Source organism: Lemur catta, chromosome 11 (assembly GCF_020740605.2).
Source record: "Lemur catta isolate mLemCat1 chromosome 11, mLemCat1.pri, whole genome shotgun sequence".
NCBI classification, from domain to species: domain Eukaryota; kingdom Metazoa; phylum Chordata; class Mammalia; order Primates; family Lemuridae; genus Lemur; species Lemur catta.
This window is the reverse complement of record NC_059138.1, coordinates 13946999-13968450: the sequence shown is the minus strand read 5'-3', so window position 1 is coordinate 13968450 and position 21452 is coordinate 13946999. Positions and strand designations below refer to the sequence as shown.

At 41.1% G+C, this 21452-nt stretch overlaps 1 protein-coding gene across 3 annotated transcripts in view; it reads right to left on the bottom strand.

Annotated features, from left to right (window-relative positions):
- DGKI (diacylglycerol kinase iota) overlaps positions 1-21452 on the bottom strand; it is a 397632-nt gene that overhangs the window by 221152 nt on the left and 155028 nt on the right. For all 3 annotated transcript variants that reach the window (XM_045565327.1, XM_045565330.1, XM_045565329.1), the window contains exons 4-5: positions 11216-11290; positions 9811-9867 (exon numbers count right to left, since the gene is read on the bottom strand). In XM_045565327.1, the coding sequence (XP_045421283.1) occupies positions 9811-9867; positions 11216-11290 (132 nt within the window). The remainder of the gene's footprint in view (positions 1-9810; positions 9868-11215; positions 11291-21452) is intronic.

Sequence of the window (21452 nt, the reverse complement as noted above, 5' to 3'; positions counted from 1 at the left end):
AATAAATATGAATCCATTTGGACAAATGAAGTTAGTTCTCTATTCCCAGGAAACTTTTATATTTGTAGATTCCACCCTCCCTCTGTGTCTTCCCAGTGGCAAGTGGCCGTACCAGATTGCTGTTACTCTACTTTCTTACTAATCAAACACAGTGCAGATTTGTGAACATGCTAGAAGACCTTGGGCAGGGAGGTAACTGAGGTAGGTTACAGGAAATGTCCAAAGAGAAGTGAAAAGTGGAGGACAGAAGCTGAAACAATAATATCCAATTTAATTTAACAAATAGGTATTTAATGCTGTGTCTATGGCAGACATGCTCTATAGTAAACATTCTAGCTAGAGAGAACTTAAAGAAATCAAATTTTCAGAAAGAAACAGATCTCCTGATACAGGACATAGATGTGGGAATTTTTTACTAGATAAAGGGAGAAAAGGGAAAAGCCAAAGACAAGAGATGAGGGCATATAGGTGATGTTTTTGCAGTGACATTGTATTTAAGCTGTCCTTGGGCACCTTGAACTAGATTAGCTTTCAAGGTCTATTCTTGTCTAGAACATAGGAAACACAGAAAGTCCTTTTCCTCCCAGGCAGACGTGTACTCCTGGGGCAGAGAGCCAAGCAGCACCATCATCACTAGCTCTTAGGATACATTACAAGAAAGTTGTACACGGGACTAACAATACAGAAAACCCTAACAACTTACAGACAACCCTCCCTCTTAGACCAAAACACTTAAAGTATTAGGTTGTTAAGTATGAAATGTCTGGTTTCCTTAAGTACTAAGTTTGACAGCTGATATCTCTGACATTTCACTTTGACACTCATTTTATTTTTATTGTGAAGGTACATCCTCAGTCTTTCAAACACACATTTTGGCTGGTGAGACTCTTTCAACTGTTTTTTAGAGCAATTTTTGTGAAACCAAAGATAAATAAAAAATTCGTGTTATTTTTTAATATGAGTTCTATCATGGAACCAGCATAGCGCAGACAGCTCAAAATATCAACGAAGTATCTGGGAAGGATGTGGCTACTGAATGCACAGTAAATCACTGGTTTGAAAAGTTCTGTTCTGGTGGTTTTAATCTTGAAAATGAGCCATGTGGGCAACCTGAGACCTAGGTGGATAATAATGACCTGAAAGCTGTAGTGGAAGCAAATCCATCTCAACCTACACGTGAATTAGCAGCAAGGTTTGACGTTACTATTCAAAAAATGGACCATTGGAAACAAATTGTCAAGGTAAAGAAACTGGATAGATGGTTTCCAAATGAATTAAACAACCATCAGCAGAGAAATCTTCTTGAAGCTTGCCTTTCTTTGCTGTCACAACATAAAAGGTGAACCATTTCTACACCATATTGTTACGTGTGATGAAAATGGATTATTTTTTGACAATTGCAAACATTTGGCACAATGGTTGGATAAAGATGAAGTGCTGAAACAAGTCCAAAACTGAGTATTCCTCAAAAAAACTAATGGTATCTGTTTGGTGATCCAGCACTGGTATTATCCACTACACCTTCATGAAACCTGGTCAATCGATTATAGCAGATGCCTACTGCAACCAATTGGACAAAATGATGAGGATGTTTGTGATTAAGCAGCCAAGATTGGTCAATAGAGACAGCCCAATCCTCTTGGAAAGCAATATTCAACCATGTGTGGCACAAACGAAGCTGCTCAAACTAGAGGCTGGACTTGGAAACTCTCTGTCATGCACCATGTTCACTAGATCTTGCACCAACTGACTACCCCTTCTTCCAGGCATTGTACCACTTCTTGCAAGGAAAAATATTCAATTCTCAACAAGCTGTGGAAAATGCTTTTTGTGATTTCATCACCATTCATGCTCCAGGTTTCTTTGCTGCTGGCATAAACAAGCTACCATTAAGAGGCAGAAATGTTTTGATAGTTTAGGTGCATACTTTGATTAATTGTACTGCTTCTTGTTTGAAATACAATAAACTGCATTTTTATTTGAAATCAGACATTTCATATTTAATGACCTAATACGTCCTCAATTTTTTTCTCATGCCCTTTTCTGAGAAAACATGCTCTATCTGATACTAACATGTCTATTGTAGGATCTAGCCATAGTCCATATTTTCCCCATAAAAGGCCCTTTCATATATGTTCAGTCATTCGACAAGTATTTACTAAATGCCTACTACATGCCAGGCACTGTTCTAAGAATAGACAGACAAAGAAAACAGATCACTGCTGAGGGAAAAAAAAAATGTTATACTGACATGAAATTCAAAGCGACAAGAATATCACTAATAAGCATTAGCATTATCACTACCAAAATGCCACCTCTATTTCTCTTAATAATGTCAAATCAATTTAAACTAAAGCTGAACAAAGACCCTGGAGGAATAATGGTCATTTAACTATAATAAGACATAAAGAAGCATAATGGTCCTGCAAATTAGTCTAATTTTTGTCTTGCTTTTCCTACCGCCAGGGTTTAATAAAACAAAGACACAATCTTATATTGTTCTCAGAAAGAAGGTAATAATAACAGCTAACACTTATTGAGTACTATGTTCCAGGCAGTTTAAAAAATATTTTACAGGTAATAATTAATTCTTTTAATTTTCATGAGTAAAGATACTGTTCAGTTGGAATGTATCAGCAAAATCCTATGAGGTGTGGAAATACTGAAATATTCACATGTTGGCTGGTAAATTGCAGTTTCATCCCCCTACCATCTCCCTGGCTCCTCCTCTGCTGCCACAGCACCACCCACCACACCCCCTCAACACTGGAGACCACTTCTACCTCCTCATTAGTAAGCAATTAGAATGTTATTAATATAATTTCTGACATAACAGGTCTCCAGAATCCTGTTCCAATGAGGATTTTTTGTTTGTTTGTTTGTTTGTTTGTTTGTTTGTCTGTCTAAAACAAATCATGTTGCCTGAGCAGTGCTATTGGTTCTCCCCAAGAACCACAGAAGACTAGGCTGGGCCCAGATGGTGGTGGCTATCTGTATAATCTTAAAATTCAACACGGACAATTCTGGGTCCTGTGGCTGGCTGTGGCTTTCAAGACAATGACAGCAAGTCCAGGAACCTGCCCAGTTATCAGTATCCATCCCATCAGCTCAATGCAAAAACTCCACTGAGGATGAAGGTGCTAGACCCTCCACCTCTCCACTTTGCAGCTCAGGCCACTGCTGACTTCTTCAGCCTCCACCTCCTCAAATGACAAATAAGAACCCAAGCCCACCGCCTGCCCAAGGATGAGGATTAGGAGGACTGGGGCAACTGCCAACTGCACTACAGCGCCATTCACACGATTGTAGGGCACATTATTGGGGGTTTAATGTGCATGATCATGATCACCCTCATGTGACAGATGAGGAAGCTAAGGCACTGAGAGCTTACTCAAAATGTAAGGACCAAAGCAAGTGTTCAAACCCAGACAGGCTGGCAGCAGAGCGTGTGCTCCCACCTTTGTGTTGCTGTGCCTCTCCTCTGCTCTGAGATATTGGGCTCAAGCTACTTTAATATGACACATCAATAAATGACTTCAGTGACAGTCAGTAGTGGAAATATTGAATACATAAAAATTTCAGACAGTATTATAAGGGAGGGAAAAAATTAATATAATTAGTTAGTTTAGCAGAAGCTGAGAGAAAATGAACAATATCATTGATGTTAAGAGAAATTCTGTACTTATTGAGATTGTAAATCACCTAATGAGTAACAATTTAAGGAGGAAAATGTTAGAAGAATTTGATGCAATTACCTGTGTGAAATCATGGCTGACTCATGGGATCATTTAGCAAGTGACAGCTCTACTCAAAAGATGAAACCAACAATTTGCAGAATCAACAATTATTTAGAAATTATAAGACAGACTTAATCATTCACACTGCAACATAGAGTAGTCATTCCTTATTCATGGGGGATACGCTCCAAGACCCCCAGTGGATGACTGAAACTACAGGTAGAACTGAACTCTTACATACTATGTTTTTTTAATCTGTAACTGAGAGGATTACTAAGTGACTAACAGACGGGTGGTGTCTACAGCATGGATATGCTAGACGAGGGGGTGGTTCACGTCCCAGGTAGGACAAACAGATCAGCACAAGATTTCATCACTCTACTTAGAACAGTGTGCAATTTAAAACTTATGAATTGTTTATTTCTAGAAATTTCCATTTCCATGGTTGACCTCAGATAACTGAAACCACAGAAAATGGAACCACTGTAGATTGTCTGGTAAGCAGATTTATAATACTATGTAGGTTAGTTCATCTAGGGACTAAAAAAAGAACATTTAAAATTTTTTATTTAAATATTTATATATATAACTCTACCAGTTGTTAAATATTTTTAATATCATCCTTCAAAAAAAAAATAAGTAGGAAGCTAAGGCACAGATTAAGTAACTTACACAAAATCACTATTACAGAAGAAATTGAGTGACCGTCTCCAACCTATTGCTTTATGATTTGAGATATCCAGCATCCTTCTACTCAGAGTTCTTCTTAGGCCTAAGATAAATTTGTTCTACTGCTGCTTAAACATGGTTTGAACAAAGCCAACATCCAATAAATGTGTCTTGAATTGAATGGAATTCTCAACCTACTTTCTTTGACAATTAATTCATGTAGTAACCATCTGAGGGACATCATCAATTGCCATCATCAATAAGAAAAAAATTCATTATTAAAGAATCATTGCTGTTTCCTAATTCTTGTTTCCCAGGCACTTTAATTTTTCACACTATTTTCTTTTGATCATCATTCATATCTCCTAAGCTGTTGAACTGACACTAGACTCAGGATCCTTCCACTGTAAATGGAAGTGTTGATACACTGTTGCTGAGGCAGCAAAGCAAGGTGTCTAACACTGAAACATCTTTTTATTGCTCATCAATAATTTCTGAATTATTCATATACAATTTCAAGTACTAGGTAAAGAAAGGGCTATTATTTATGGGTGTTAAAATATCAGTGATACATTATTTCAGGGCCTATGTTCAGTATTGTTAGCAGAAATATGTAACACAATGGCTCAGTTATTTTCAAACAGCCAATTCAATTCAAAATATTATTCATAGAGAGCTTCGAAGGATTTTAGAAATCATAACCCAATCCATCTAGCTTATGAGCTTATGACTAAGAAAATGGAAGTCCAGGAAGATTCAACTTAGAGGAGTCCAACAAATAGTCATTACAAAATTGCCATTTGCCAGGCAGTGTACAATGGCAGGCACAGTGACCAACAACCTTTGCTCTAGAGACTATTACCACCTAGTGGAAGAGAAACAGAGGTATAATTTGAACCCAGATCATACTAATTCTAAAGCAAATGTTCTTTCATTTACATGAAGGAAATTAGTAGTAGTAAGAATTCTGAATTCTAAGAATCTCAAATGGGTCACAGTCATCTGTCGTAAGTTTCATCTTCAAAATGTCCTTTTAGACCTAGAGTTCTTAAATATTTAGGGGGAAAAATATTTTTATTTTTATTTATAAGTGCACAGTCATTGATCACATACTCTGTGTTTTGGCACAATGAGTTTAGGACAAATCCCATGAGTGATCTCCCAAAGCTTACACTAAAGGAGGAGGACATTGTGAGACAGAAAAACAGCAATATGCATAAATAATTACAACACACAAAGTGCTCTGAATAGGCTGAACAAGGTGCTTTGATAAAGAACAATGTGCTACCTATTCAAAAGTGATCATCAAGGAAGATCTCTGTGATGGATTGATGTGTATGTCTCCTCAAAATTCATACGCTGAAATCTTAATGCCCAATGTGATGATATGAGGAGGTGGAGGCTTTGGGAGGTAGTTAGGTCCTGAGGGGAGAGCTCTCATGAATGGGACCAGTGTTCCTATGAAAGAGACGCCAAGAGCTCTCTTGCCATGTTTCCTTCACGTGAAGATACAACGAGGAGGTGTCAGTCTGCATCCCTAAAGAGGGCCCTTGCTAGAATTGGGTCATGCTGGCACCCTGATTTTGGACTTCCAGCCTCCAGAATGGTGAGAAATAAATTTCTGTTGCTTCTAAGCCACCCAGTCTACGGTATTGTGTTATGACAAAATACTTGAACTGACTAAGGCAACCTCTGAGGGGGTGATAATTGAGCTGAAGCCCAACTCTGAGAAACAGCTAGTCATGGAAACAGATTTGTAGTACAGCAATGAAATTTGCAAATATCCAAAGGTGGGGACTATCTTGGCATGCACCTCCCGAGCTGAAAGAAAGTCCATGTGGCAGCTGGATGTGGCTGGAGAGGCAGGCAGGGGCCAGGTGATGCCAGCCTTCCCATGCGCAAAGGGTTTGCTTTTGCTCTAAGAGCTGTGGAAACCATTGGAGAGTTTTAAGCTAGAAAATGATATAATCTAATTCTCATTTTAAAAGATCACTCCCTTAAATCAGGGGTGGATGGAAGGGGGAAACTGAGGAAACACGGAGACACTGTTGCAGCAGTCAAATGGAAGAGATCACAGCACCTTAGTCCACAGTGCTGACAACAGAAATGGAGACAAATGGATGGATCTGAAATATATTTTATGAATAAAATTGATAGGACTTGCAAGTGAATTAGATGTAGGGAGAATATGAGAGAAGGAATCAATGTGATCCCCCAGTTTTCTCAACTGAGGAGCTATATCAATAGCCATCTCATTTCCTGAGGTGCAAAAGAATGGGGAAAAAAGCAGTTTTTATGGTGATGTAAATAGTTTAGTTTTTGATGCATTATATTTGAGATGACCATGACACATTCAATGGATATGTCGACTGGAACTCCAAAATGTATAGACTGGAAATGTAAAGTTGGAGTTGTCAGCCCATAGGTGGTACTTAGAGCCAGGATACTAGATGAGTTCTTCTAACAGGAGTGGACAGAGAGAAGAGAAATGAAGAAGGGCTAAGGCCAGAGGGACGCCAGAGGTCAGGGGAGCAGCCAAGGAAGGAGAGTAGAAAGGGCTGTCTTATGAAGTAAAAGGAAAATTAAGGAGTTTTTACAAGTCAAGAGAAGAGAACATTGCAAGAAGGAAGGAGTATGCAATATTTTGAATATTTTTGAAAGACTGAATAAGAAAAGAACAGAAAAATAAATCCCTAATGGATTTGCCATGAGGGGGATCACTGGCAGCATTGACAAAAGCAATTGCAGTAAATGGATAGAGTAGGAATTGGATCAGGACAGGTTAGAATGACTAGAATGTGACAAACTGAAAATAATTTAGATGGTTAACACTTTCTGGAAGCTTGCAGTGAACACAAAATGGAGGATCGGAGCTGCAGGTAAGACACGATGGTTAAGTAGTATTTTTCTTTGTGTTTTTAAGATTTTTTTTTTTACTGTTAGAGAATGTTTATGCCGAGGGAAATAATCCAAAAGTGGGAAGAAGCAGTTGAAAATGCAGAAAAGTCTTTGATAAGAAGACAAAAAAAGAGTGTCCAAAACCCAGATGGAGGGTCTGGCTTCAGAGAAGAAATAAAGCTAATGAAAACCTAAAGCACCTTGCATTAGAAAAATTACACCTACAATTACAGTTTCTCTCTCTCTCTCTCTCTCTCTCTCTCTCTCTCTCTCTCTCTCTCTCTCTCTCTCTCTCGTCTCTCTCTCTCGACAGGGAACTAAAAGCAGATGTATGGATACCCTGGTTGTAAATTCATAAATTCCATCTTAAGAACATGAAACTCTTTCTTTTGTTTTCCTAAATAAAATGTCCCCTTCATTCGAGCTATCACTGAGTTATCTTCTGGCCACTGCTATAGTGCACTCTGGGTGGCACTGAAGGCACCAGCCCTGTCATTTTTTGCCTACCTTCCTCACCCTGTGTGTGTCCTGCCACCCTCCTATTGCTGCCACACTAGACAGACACGCTGAGAAGGGGACAACTGATGGGGGCAACTATTTTTCCTCTCCCCACAACCTTCACCCCGAACTTATTCTCTTTCCACGTTTTTTCCCAATCCTCTTGTATTAGTCAGTAACAATGAGACCATTCATCTTCATGGTGTCTTTTCATTAACTATCTTTAAAATGTTTGTGCTTCTCAGATATCTCCTATTCCTATAAGACACATTCATCTATTCTCATAGCTGTAATTACTATCTCCATGTGCGGATGACTCACCAAGGCCACACTGCCAACCCAATCTTTTCATAAACTCCAAACTCATGTACCTACTGTCTTCTGTTGGGCCCCTTCCACTGGGGGCTGTAGACACACCTCAAACTTGATAGTCCTGGAAGTAAACTCATCCTCTCCCCACCCTATCCTCAAATCAACTCATTTTCTAATATCTAATCAGCTTTCCAGGGCAGAAGTCTGATTTATTCTGGGCTCCCTCTTCGTGTCCAAAACCAATCAACTATACATTCTATCAGCTTTGCTTCCTACAAACTCATATCTACCAACAATGTTACTCTTGGACCAGGTATCCTTTTTCCTTTCCTAAATTTCTAGCAGAGCTTCTTACGTTATCTCCATGTTTCCAGTATTACTACTCTTGGACCACATGGCATTTTCTCCACACTGCAGCCTGAACAATATATTCTGCTTAAAATAGTTTAATGCCCCCCTCCCAACTACCCTGTTGATAAAACACTCAACTCATAGCATGACTTAGAAGGACCTTCATGATCCAGCCCTCCACTTATCTCTCGGCTCTTACGTCTTAGCATTATGTTCCCTCACGCTTGTGCCTGTGTGCTGCTGTTCTTTCTGTCTAAGGAGGCTCCGGCTCACCTCCTAACTGCTCTCCTCCCACTCAACTTAGCCCCTTAAGGGCTCAGTTTGGTTGCCTCCTCTTCTGGGAAGCCCCTTCTCCGACCCTTTCCTCTCTTTCCTAGCTGTTACTACACAGAGCTGATTTGAGGAGTATACTGGCTGGGGAGGTTCCCAAGGGACAAATCTATAAGTGGAACTGAAACTCATCTCCCTGGGAATATAAATGAAGAAAGTATACTTACCCAAAATGAGATTTACCAGATATAAGATGGTAGCATTTGGAAGGCAAAGGGTGGCAGCCAGACAGGCTAAACTACATTCTAAGGAGGGTGGGTTCTGTTAAATGCAGGCTTTAGTTTTGCTGACTGGGGAGAGCAGTTTGGGCCTGGAGGTAGATTGTCCAGAACAACACAGGAGGCCTGAGAACCCTGCTCACCTTCTCTAACTTTCCCTGCACTGTGCTTGGTGTCTCCTCTAAATAAAAGTTGGACAAACAGATATACCTAAGTGCCATCTCCTCCTGTCATATCTCTTCTTGCCACTAAAATACAATCCTAGTTTTATCTTCATTTCCTATTTACCTGTATGTCTTCACCAGCAGACTGTAATGTCAGGGACTCACTATTGGATGGAGTTCTATCTTATGATTGATTGATTGATTTACTTAAGTAATTAAAACACTGAGACTTAGAGAGATTATGTGAGGTACCTAAGATCACACAGCACCAGGGCTGGTTTTGAAAGCAGACAGTTTGACTTCAGCGTTCAGACGAATACCCAGTGACCATGCTGCCCCCTACATAGCTGACACCCACTCCAAATTCTATCACCACCCCTCCCCCCACTCTCTGGTTCTTTCAATAAGACCTTAGCTCCCCAATGCATTGCATGAGAAGAATAAAGTACAGTGGGCACATGTTGAAGATATTATACTTGGAGATTTTATTGACTGTATTTGTTGATATATTAACAATGATGTAGAATGGAGGGAGATAGAATTTACTTTTTAATGTCTGGTGAATATCTATGAATGCAATGAATCAATGGGAAATCAAAGGTTGCATTTGAAACAGAGCTCTCAGATACTCACTTCTCTTGGTGATCTCGAGCCCCCTTCTCGAAATGTTGGTTTACATCTGAAATTAATCTGTCATTTAAAAAGAAAAGTATATTATATTAGGGATAAGCATTAAACTAAATGGAGTTACCTAAAAAAACCCAAGAATGACAGATACTAAAACTATAAAACAAAACTTCCAAAGAATAAGGAATAATACTAGTCTTAGTCTTTTGAAATCCTCACTTTAGAGACTCTACAGAAATCTTAAGTGATTCTGTATTTCCAAGTCATGTCCTTCATTCTCACTGAGAAAATCAAAGTATCTTTGAACAACAATGGTCTTACACCACAAAGTTGAAAAACAGAGATAAGAAAGAGCCAGAGGAAAGATATGTGGCAGCTGAAGCTACCCCGCTGGGTTCCAGATTCTAAAAGTAAACTTGAGAAGTTTTTAATGTTGTGATGATTACTCAAACACACACATGAAATTATTCTTTATAGAAGCATTCGGCGCTACCTGTCTTTTAGATGGGGAGGTCTCCTGGTGGGTATATTTATCTTCTTTAGCTACTTGGCAAAGTAAAAGGAGCATAGGAATAAAAGTGTATATGAATATGTGGTGTTGGGACAGGAAAGAAATTGTTAAGATACAATGTTAGTAGTCATTGCCACAAGATACCAGTTGGCAATAATTGGTAATGTGTCAGTGAAACTGAATGAATGTCACAGTGCAACTGAATGAATCTCAACACATTCACACATGGCAGCTCAAGAACATAGATAATACACAGAGAATCACACATGGACATAGACTAAGGAGTGTGATAGGGAATAGGACAGCAGACAACTCACTCTTGGAGCCTTTGCCTTCCCCTAAATGGCAAATAAGTGGACTATGCAGAATCCACTTCTTCTCAAAGCAAGACACCACCAGGATGTCACTTCTAGCCCCACCTACACATTTATGCCACACAAGCAGGAACATTGCCCGAGACTGAGAGAGGCTTCCCGCTAGGCTCTCTCCCTTGCAGCCGCCTTGGGAAGAAGTAAACTCACATAGGTCAGATATATCTGAATAATACTTTTAAAGAGCTTATTGAATTTTTTTCTTAAAGTATCTTGTGGAAGAGCTTATGGGTGAATAACAAAACTTGAACAGAGATGAGAAAGGAAGAAAATTAGTGTATACCAGGTTTTTCCCTCTAATTTTATCATTCCTTTTCCCAAGAGTCAACATAAAATGATATCAGATTATACTTTGGCAAATAAGAGAATGATCCTTGGACATTGTCTTTCCATTATTAATCTGGTAATAATGTTGGACTTTCAGCTTTTTAAACAGCATTGTTTTCCAAAAGTTGGAAACAAATTTACACCTGATCTTTGACCAGACACTTGCAATGCAATAAAACTGCAGCAGGTGGCACTCTCTTACCTTTTCTAGCTGTTCAATGCAGGCGGTGTGGACAACGATTTTACAGACTGCACACTTCCTCCTGAGAGCGGATTTCTACAACATTCAATTCAAAATACAAGAAAGAAATGTTAACAGTGTGTTCTGAAGACTTCCCTGGTGTTAAAACGGGTATACATAAATAAAGCAAACATTTCAATTATTTCTATTACTATACAAATTTAAAACTTCATCTTAAACATTAAATACTATGACAAACCTCATCAATAGTCTTTTCACTCACCAAGTAACTCCATATCCACACAGTTTAAGATGACCCAGATTGTTTCTTCAAAGTATGATAATAATAGCTGCTATAAATATTGAGCATATAATGAGAACCAGCCTCTTTATTCTACTATTTCTAAGTGTCATGACATAACAATGTAGGCATTATTATCCTCCATTTTAAAATATATTTTTACATTTTTATTCAAGTAGTTAAGGGGCAGAGCCAACATCCAAACTTAGGTCTAAGTTCAAAACAAGCATTCTTTCCCTCCTGCTGAAGAATCCACATTTCAAGGGGCCAGTCACTTTGGGATTCTATCCCAGGCACAAATTTATACTAAGCTACTTGGGTTTCTGCCCAAATCCTCAGGAAATAAAAAAGATAAGTCTAGCTTTTACAGCCAGGAAGCAATAATAATAATAGCAGCAAAAGCAGCAAGAGCAGCTAACAGGAATATAGTACTCGCTCTTACAAATACTACACAAATAGTAATTCACTTAACTCTCACAACCCTATGAAATATTTTCATCCCCATTTCACAGGTGAGAAAACTGAGGCACAGTAAGTGACCTGCCCAAGGTCATCCAATTAGGGCAGATCAGAGCCAGGTGGTCTGGTTCCAGAGCTTATGCTTGTAAGCATTACAATTTGGCCTCTCCGACAGTCAGTACTAGTTTAAATCGACAGTAAAAAAAAAAACAAAAACAAAAAAAACTTGAATGTTTATCTTTTCTCTAACAATGAAAAATATGCTGCAGGGAGAGAGATGAATGAGTGGAATCTAGATTTCATTAGTGCTGGTATCATGTAGGATCTAAACTAAAACTGCTCAGACCTCTCTACAAAGGACAGACTGGAAAGATCTGCATGAATAATTTTCCTTTTGAGCACTGAAAGCAACTTATTATAAGAAAGCCAATCTGTCAAATAGTCTATCAAAGCATCCAAGTGTGAAATGCCCTGGGTCCCTATTCTTAAAGAAGACACTCACAGACCTTGCTGGCAACCTTCCCTCCTTCTGATGAGTGGCTTCCCCTGCCGAGGTATAATTTTTGAGCCAACTGTGGCAGGTAGGTGGCAAGGAATAAGGTATTGCTGTTGCCAGAGGAGACTGGAGGAGCTGCAACCAACCACCTTGGAAGGGGCAGAATCAGGAAGGAAACTGCAGCCTCCTGTGTCTTCCCCGACTTCACTCAGTCAACATGGGGTATTTACACAGCGTTCTGAGCCACCAGCAAAAGGAACTAAAACATCACAGTACTGCAGCAAGGAAATCTGTAGAAAATATCCACTGACTGAGGTTTATTTACTCTGCTTACAGATGCCTTAATTACTCTTGGGTTTCTTCTTCCTGAAGAAAGAACATGGTCTAGCACATTAAATACTTTTGACAGTTCCCTTTGCAAATAACAAAGGACAAGGGAAACCAAAGCATCTAGCTCCACTATTGAAAAGTGTCTTGCTCTACAACTGAAAAGAAAAGATGAGAAAGAGGAGGAGGAGGGGGAGAAACAAGAGCCCTCAGAAAACATGAAGCAGTAACAGCAGCAGCAGCAGCAGCAATCAAAACAATAATAAAATTCTATCTTGCAAATTTTCACAGAATGCCCATAAGCAAATTATTGTTCCCCTCCTGTTTCCCATGGATATCCTGCTACAGATCACTGCTTTGGTGCCACCTGCAGAAAATGCATGGGGTATTTGATGCATGCTGCTAATTGAAATTAAAGTGATGCTAAGGAAACTGGAGTTGATTCCAGTCTATTCATGATCCACAAAACCCCTAGTAGATTATGCTGCGGACAAGCAAAGTAATACCATCAAAAGTGTGCAACCACTTAGCGGCTATGATTTAAGGATGCCTGAAAACCTCCTTCCCTACCAGTAACTCCTGTCCAGTCGGGCTGTGTGCCTGACATTATGCTCTGCATTAAGTTCTACGGAGCTCTGGGATTGTGCAGGCTCCTAGAATCCCTGAGGATGATGGGAAGGAGGACTCCAAGTACACTTAGGAATCTTTGTGCACCCACTGAAACCAGCATACCCCTTCCCTTCTTTGTTGTGCATGTCAGGATTCTGAGTCAAAATCTCTTTTGAACAAGGGATCTGGGCTAGACCCACTGGGCTAAGGCATGTTATCTCTCAGCTTTCTGGAACAACATATAAATACACTAATATCATTCATATGGAATAATTCAGGTGCAAAGTTCTGCAGATGGTAACATATGAAGTAAAGTGCTTTAAGTTATAAAATGAATTTTAGTTAAACAATATTGAATTTTAAAAGGCTCTCTTAAATATATGACATCTTTCATGCCTTTTGAGGCAAAATATATTGACCATATCTGAATTCTTCTTCAAAAACACTATAACATGATGCATTGCACTACAAAGAACAGCCATTTTTCTGTTTCCTATCTTTCTATCTGAATAGAGCTCCTTTCAAGTCATTGTTCCTGTCTTTTGTTGTTCTCAATTTCTGAAACGACAGCTTCTAAACAGCTTTTAATCTGGGAAATCAGATAATTATGGTTTCTAATCGTATGTAAAATTAAGTGAATAAATTCTGAGTGAAGATCTAAGTTCTTTTTCCAAAGTAGTAAAGTATGTACATTGTAGTTTCTTCATTGATAAAAACTGTTTCCGAGAATCTGAAGTCTTAACTGCGAGCTTCTAGTTAAAGTTATTTGTAGCTGGATAATAAGCTCCTGGGCAGATACTGTTCAAAACACATATGAATAGAATTTCATGCTTGGTTATGTTATAGGTTTTTTATTTTGGAGATATAAGATAAATACAAAAGTAAAAAAAATGCAGGAATCTGGACATTCTAAATACTGCAAATATTCACTTTTTTTTCAAGTAGCTCTTATATAAGCCAGTGTTTCCTTCACTATGAAAAGTGATACATTAAATCAAGAAGTGTCATTTAGGCCGGGCACGGTGGCTCACGCCTGTAATCCTAGCACTCTGGGAGGCCAAGGTGGGTGGATCACTCGAGCTCAGGAGTTCGAGACCAGCCTGAACAAGAGTGAGACCCTGTCTCTACTAAAAATAGAAAGAAATGATTTGGACAGGTGAAAATCTATATAGAAAAAGAAAATTAGCCGGGCATGGTGGCACATGCCTGTAGTCCCAGCTACTCGGGAGGCTGAGGCAGGAGGATCGCTTAAGCCCAGGAGTTTGAGGTTGCTGTGAGCTAGGCTGATGCCACGGCACTCACTCTAGCCCAGGCAACAGAGCGAGACTCTGTTTCAAAAAAAAAAAAATAAAGTATCATTTAAAATCATTCAGGTTAGTTGTTATTCTTTATATGGTGTTAGGTGCTAAAGACCTAGCACTGAAACACAATTTAATAAATATTACCTAGAACACCAAGCACTTTTAAAAATTAAGATTATAAAAGATTAATAATTTGCTCTCCTCGATGAATTTAAAGGCCAACTGGGCTTAGTGCTTTAAATGTCAAGTAGAGTATCCTCAGCACATGTATTAAGGATTTCCTGATTTTGTCAGTGTTGGAACTCAAAAGAAACCCATTAGTGTGTAAAGGGGAGGGGTGTCTGAAATTAAGACAATATAGGATACAATATAGAACACATTCCATCATATCTCACTTTGATCTAATAAAACCATGATCAGCATTTGCTTAAATAACAAAATGAAGCTATGTTTTAGGATGGTGGGCATAATCTAGCTAGCTAGCCATACAGTGGTCCCGAGAGAAAACACAAAGTTCTACCTGGGCCTACATGTGTCCCACACTGCTGGCGTTCAAAGCAGTGACAGCTCCTCACTGAACTCCAGCTCCTATCAAGCAGGAGAGTAAAATGGTCCCGGTTTTAGACCCCTGGAGCAAGGGATGGGGGAAGTGGGGGGGTCCGAGGCATAGAAGGGTCAGAGACAAGCAGTGGTAGAAAGTCTACAGTTGTCCCTGGCAGAGTTCAATGTCTAATCCTGTCCCACCCAACCACATCCCTGGCTGTAAGTCCCAAGAAAGCTGTTATTTCTTCCTTTGAGCAAGAGATGTGATTTCTGCTAAGTAATAATGAATAAATAGCTGGTGGGAGTTGACAGAGTTTGATTGAAAGAGAGAGGAAGGAAGGAAGAGAGGGAATGAAAATAAAAATGTGAAAAAAGAGAGGAGGGAGAGAGTGGAAGGGAGGGAAGAAGGGAGAGGACAGGGGAGGAGAGAGGAGGAAAGGAGAGGGGTGTGGGAGCTTCGCCACCTTAGGTAACCTAGTTTCACAGGCCTATGATTTATAAAAGGAGTGGGGCCTCCTTGCTGCCCAAGGTAACTGAAATGAAATATTTGTCACCCCCAATAGTCTGAAGTTTGACTTCCAGAAGCAGATACAACAAGGCTGGCTGTCCCCTCCCCACACGCCAGCCTTATTCCTCCCTACAGAGGGACAAACCACATGGCCTGCTGACCATTATCTCCTGCTATCATCCTAAGGACCCCTCCCGGCCTTGCTCACCTCCACAAGTTTAATCCCAGACACAAGAGGCTGGGCAGGTGGCAAGAAGAGAGCCAGCGTGGAAACCATTCCTTGGTCTCCCCTTCTCAGGAGAGCTCAGAGGCCAAAGCCTGCTGCAGGCCCTAGACCACCAGAGCAAAGTGTGGGTGCGCAGCACCTCTGGAGTTCCCAGCCCAGGGACCCACAGACCTAATGCAAGGAATCGCCGCTTCACTCAGCCCAGCCCTGCAATGAGGCCACAGTGGGCAAAGGGACAAAGGGCTGGGAAGGGGGCCCCAGGCAGATCAGGCACTCTGGGGAAAGGGCCGGAGGGGACAGGGGTGAGGAGCAGGAAGAAACCCACAGAGAGGAGCTGGGATAGGTCTACCCCACCTTCCTCCCAGCTTTCTTCTCCCCAAGGCCACCCCTCAGCCTTCCCAGGCAGGCAGATTCATCCTGAGGACTGGAAACTGAGGGAGGGCTGGGGACCTGCAAGGACAGTGTCCTCCAGCCCCTCTCTTAGACCACACAGCTCCATCCACAGCAGCACGTAGGAGGAAGGGGTGGCAGCAGGGTGATGCCGCCCAGGCAAGGCTGAGCTGTTTTCCTCTCCGAGGGTGGGGCTGATGGAATGCTTAGTCAAGTGGAGGGGAGGAAACTTCCTAAGCTTTAGAATGTCAGGAATCCAGTGTCCTTTCGGTGGGGATTGCTTCTCTGGGCAACATAAACAAGAACATTGCTGCTGTATAATCCAAGGTAAATGAAAACAAGAGTTCTTTGATTTATTTAAAAACCTAATTAGAAGAAATGACAAGCATACTTGGCAAATTCTGCTCCTCTAGGGAGCCTGGGATGCAATCTGTACATCGGCATTAGGAAAAATGAAGAATGACATTATCTGGAAGTTCCATTAATATGATTTCAGGGCCAAAGCCCAGCTTCTACTGTCACTCATGTGGACTCCTTTCTGTCTCCAACAGAATATAGCACATTTTGGACAAACCAAGAGGGTGGCTACCTTAAGTTCCAGCACATCCCTACTGGCCTCGGTATATCATCAAGTCTGTCTGTAACAATGAGATCTCATGATCTTAGACCAAGAAGCAGAGATGCCACATGTCTGAAGGATTTTATGACCTGAATGGAAACTCAGAGCTCTCCTAAGACTCCTTGCACTATGTTAAGGATCCCAGCCCTGTGCCTGAGTAGTGCTGGCCCATGTAGGAGAACAGGCCTTCATGTGTCAAGAGCCCCTGTGTTTGGGCAATGTGTCCTCTGGGCACATAAGGGCCTGGTGTGAGCTGAATCCCTCTGAGATAGCCCCCACCGTCAACATCCTTGATGATAAACAATGTCAAAAGGACCTCAGAATAGCTGAAAGAAAAAGTAACAGGAACAACTGGAGGCTGGGTAGGGCACTCTTACAAAGGAGTGCACCAAAATATCCATGTAATACTCAAATATGCACCAACACACCTACATCCATATATGCCAGGGATCTTGGATCATGGTGGTCCGAGGTATCCTACATCACTGAATTTTCCATACAGCTGAAACAATCTGTTATTCACTGCAACTTCCAAAATATATTTATGGAAATTTAGTCAACAAATCATTTCAACCATCACTCTGTGTACAAGGCAATGTGAGTGCTGTGCAGGATATAAAGAGGAAGCTTCTCTCCTCCTGGGAGATGCTGGCAAGCCACTTGGGAGACAAGAAGGACATGAAGGAAAAGGTCAGTAACAGAAGAGAGCCATGCACAGCTAAATGCTCAAAACAGCTCGGACAATAAAAGCTATCATTTAGAGGAGGCAAAATCTGGGAGGCTGAGTCAGTTAAAAGGGTCTAACAGAGAAAGCAAAGTCTTAAATTTGGTCTTAAAAGATGCTTACATTTGGAAAAAATCAAAGACATTCCAGCAGGGAAAAGATCCAAAGTCTCTTTATGTATTAATAGTAGGCACTGATGCCTCCAAAAAGGAACTGAGACCTGCTCTGGTGTGTCTGGTGGTGGACAGTTTCTGGCCTCACAGGTGTCCCTCTGCATGAGCTGTTGGGCACGAGGCTGGCGGATGAGTGTGGAAATTTGAATGGTGTGTCTGGTTATGGGGGTCCAGGTGGAGTAGGGTGTCTGCAGACATGGGGAGCAGGTACACTGGCTGTGTTAAGATGCCAGAGGAGCTGAATTATCAGGAGCTGCAAGAGAAATGGCAAACACAGAACTATTCCTGAGAGGCCCAGGGGTTAAAAATTGTAGCGTTATAAGAAGGTGGAGATTCCTCTGTGTTTTTCCATACTGCTATAATCCAACACCAAGATTGCTGCCTGACACAGATAATGTGGAAGGAAAAGAGAGAGGGAAGAGAGAAGAAGAGCTTTCAGAATAGGGCTTTCTCCCTATTTATACCCTCAAATGAGCCCCACCAGAACTGGGGGCTTTGGAAACATTAGGAGATAAAACCCCCACTAAGACGTAGACATTCTCACAATGCGAAATCCCAAAAGAAGTGGTAATGAGGCACCCCCAATGTTTGAGGAATAGAAGTTCTCTTGATAATACATAGAGGAAAAATAGGGTGGAGGACTCATAGTGATGGTAACTGTTTCTGTGAGTGCAGACCAAACATCTCTGGGGAGCCCCAGGAGTACCCGATGGGAAGGCTATTTCACAGAGGACAGAGGTCTTACACAAATGGGCAGAGTCAGGAATGGTTAAGTCTGTGTTGCTGCTCCTCATGCAATGCCACCGGTATCTACGGGCGAGTTGAACCATGGAATATTTATTTGGGTAACAGTTGTAGTGGCAGGAAGAAGGCCAGCTTTGCCCAACAGAAGTCTCTGGTTGGGTGACGCAGATTAGGCACTACAGGTGAACTAGGATAAGGTTGTGAAAGGCCTTAAATCTGGGCTGAGAAAGACAAACTTTAACCTACTAGGCAATGAGGGACCAACAGAGTTTTTGAGACTAATGTGGACAAACATAATAATTTAATCCGGTGACAGTATGTAGCACTATCTGAGAGCAGAAGGAAGAAGATAAGAGGAAATGAGATGAGAAATTTATTAATTCAGCCAGCCAATAAACACTGAGCACCGACTAGGTGGCAGACACTGTCCCAGGCATGGGGGACACAGCAGTGAACAAAATATTTTTAAAATGTTTTTGATCTCATAGAGCTTATGTGCACACGTTTACATCCTCCTGTGGGAGACAGACAACAAACAAGTTAGATAAGTATAATACATAATATGTGGGTGGAAACAAGTGCTGAAGAGAAGATTAAAGAGGGAAATGGAGAAGGGAAATACCAGGAGTAGGGGAAAGTTGAAGGTGTAGATAGGTTGGCCAGGAAAGGCTTCACTGAAAAGACAGATTTTGACAAGTGCGGAAGGAAGTGAGGGAGTTCACCCTGCAGGTCTCTGGGGGAAAAGAGCTCCAGGCAAAGGGCTCAGCGAGCTCAAGGCTCAGAGGCACGAGGAGTGGCGGGGGCCAGTATGGGGAGCGAAGCGCGCCAGGTGGAGACAAGGCCAGATCCTACAGGGTCTGGTGGGTTATGGCTAAGACACTGGCTTTTTATCTGAAAGAGAATAAGAAATGAAAGACCGCAGAGATAATCCACGTATTAGGTGATTAGGGCCTCAACTAGAGTGACGAGACTGAAACAGAAAAGGACGGCAGAGCACAGTGGGACTACCGAGAGTGCGTATCATTCCAGTTCCGCTTGGGCCTCCACTAGGGGTCATAGGAATTTCTCACTCTTTGGCCTTCTGTCTTTCAGCTGAATCATCAATAGCCAGGGATGGCTTCGATCCTACACCTTGGTCAGCTCTGCTGCGTGTGTGCACCACGCCCTCCATGGACGGGTCTGGATCGCTGGCGGCTCAGGCATTCCTCTGCCTCCTCCTTCACGGTCATGATGCATTAAAAATGGTTCCAGCTTAATGAACTCGAAGAAATCTTCAAAAGTCCACAACTCTATTTCCCATTTCAGGCTCTCATTTTACCCATGGACACTTCATATTTGCATAAGCATTATTATTAACTATCTCTGTATTGTGTTGTCCTCATCTGTTTCTGGGTGTGTGTGTGTGTGTGTGTGTGTGTGTGTGTGTGTGTGTGTGTTGGCCCACTTATCTTTTATTTATTTCTCTACACTTCTCAGCTTATGTGCCAGCAAGTCTTAAGTTACATGCCCGTGGCCAGTCACTAATTTTAACTTTACCATATACCATCTTTCTGTCTTTGTTTCTTTCCAGCTGCTGCTGTGGCTGCTCTATTAGATTTTTACACTCTCTTCAAAGTCATTGCTTGTATTAGCAGATCAAATTTACCATACATTGTATAGCAGGTTAAAGTGTTAATATATGTGGAATTATTACAAGCACACAGACACCAATAAGCAGAAATTCACACAGTTATGTGCTACATACACAAACATGTCCATTCACAAATTCCAGGCACACAGATATGAGAGAGGACAGGCTGGACATATTACAGAAGTCATAACAAAACCAAGTTAACAGGAAATGGTATCTCAACGGCTTTGTCTAGTTCTAAGGCAGTATATATCAGGCACATAGCAGAGATTTGAGCCTTAATATGAACTAGGAAATACCAAACTTTGCCTTTTAATCTTTCTGGTGCAATAGCACCATAAATGCCATCTTATTTGTATTGTGAATCCCTAAATGTTCTCATTATCAGTTTACTTTGTGGAAGTAGATGGAATTTTTTTTAATTTCATTGATTAATATTTATAACCAATGATTTAAATGCCTTTGCTTTAATATTGGAATGTTATGTCTACTTCAGAAGCCACATCAACCTGTAAGTTAGCTATCCTTTCATCTTCAGTTCCCACATTCTAAGTTATTGGTGACATAATCAAGACAGAGTCTCCAGCCAGCCTAGCCCGGGAAGACCAACATTTCAGTCCTGTTTACCCAACACTGTATCTCCTATTGGTAATGTTTTCATGGACACACACACACCTACGCATGTCATTTTTTTTACAGAATGTATCATTACGGAGGCTGGTAAGACAGAGGCTGTCCAGGAGGCTGGCAGTCAGTATGGGATACACACTACGTGTACCATAAACACAGCTCACTGCTTCCATGCCACGTAGGTTCTATTCACCCACTTTACAGCTAAAGGAACAGAGCCCCTGTGAGACTAAGCAACCTTCCCAAGAAAGCAGCTAAGAGCACAAACTAGGTCTTTCTGACCCAATGCCATCTCTCTCTATTACAACACACTACTTTCCTCTTGTTTTCTTTGCCAGTGGTGGATTAGGAGATCAAGACCGATGAGGATAGATAAGAAACATGATATTTGACACGACTGCTTCATACGGTCTGTTCTCATGCAACCCTCAGGGGGACTGACTAATGACAACCACACCATAACCACCTGTGCCCAGAAGGTAAAGAGCAGTCCCTGTTCTCCACAAGAATCAAATACAATGGGCTGCAGAAAGCATGGCACTGGCTAAGCAGGGCTTGTAACCCCACAAAAGTCTGCT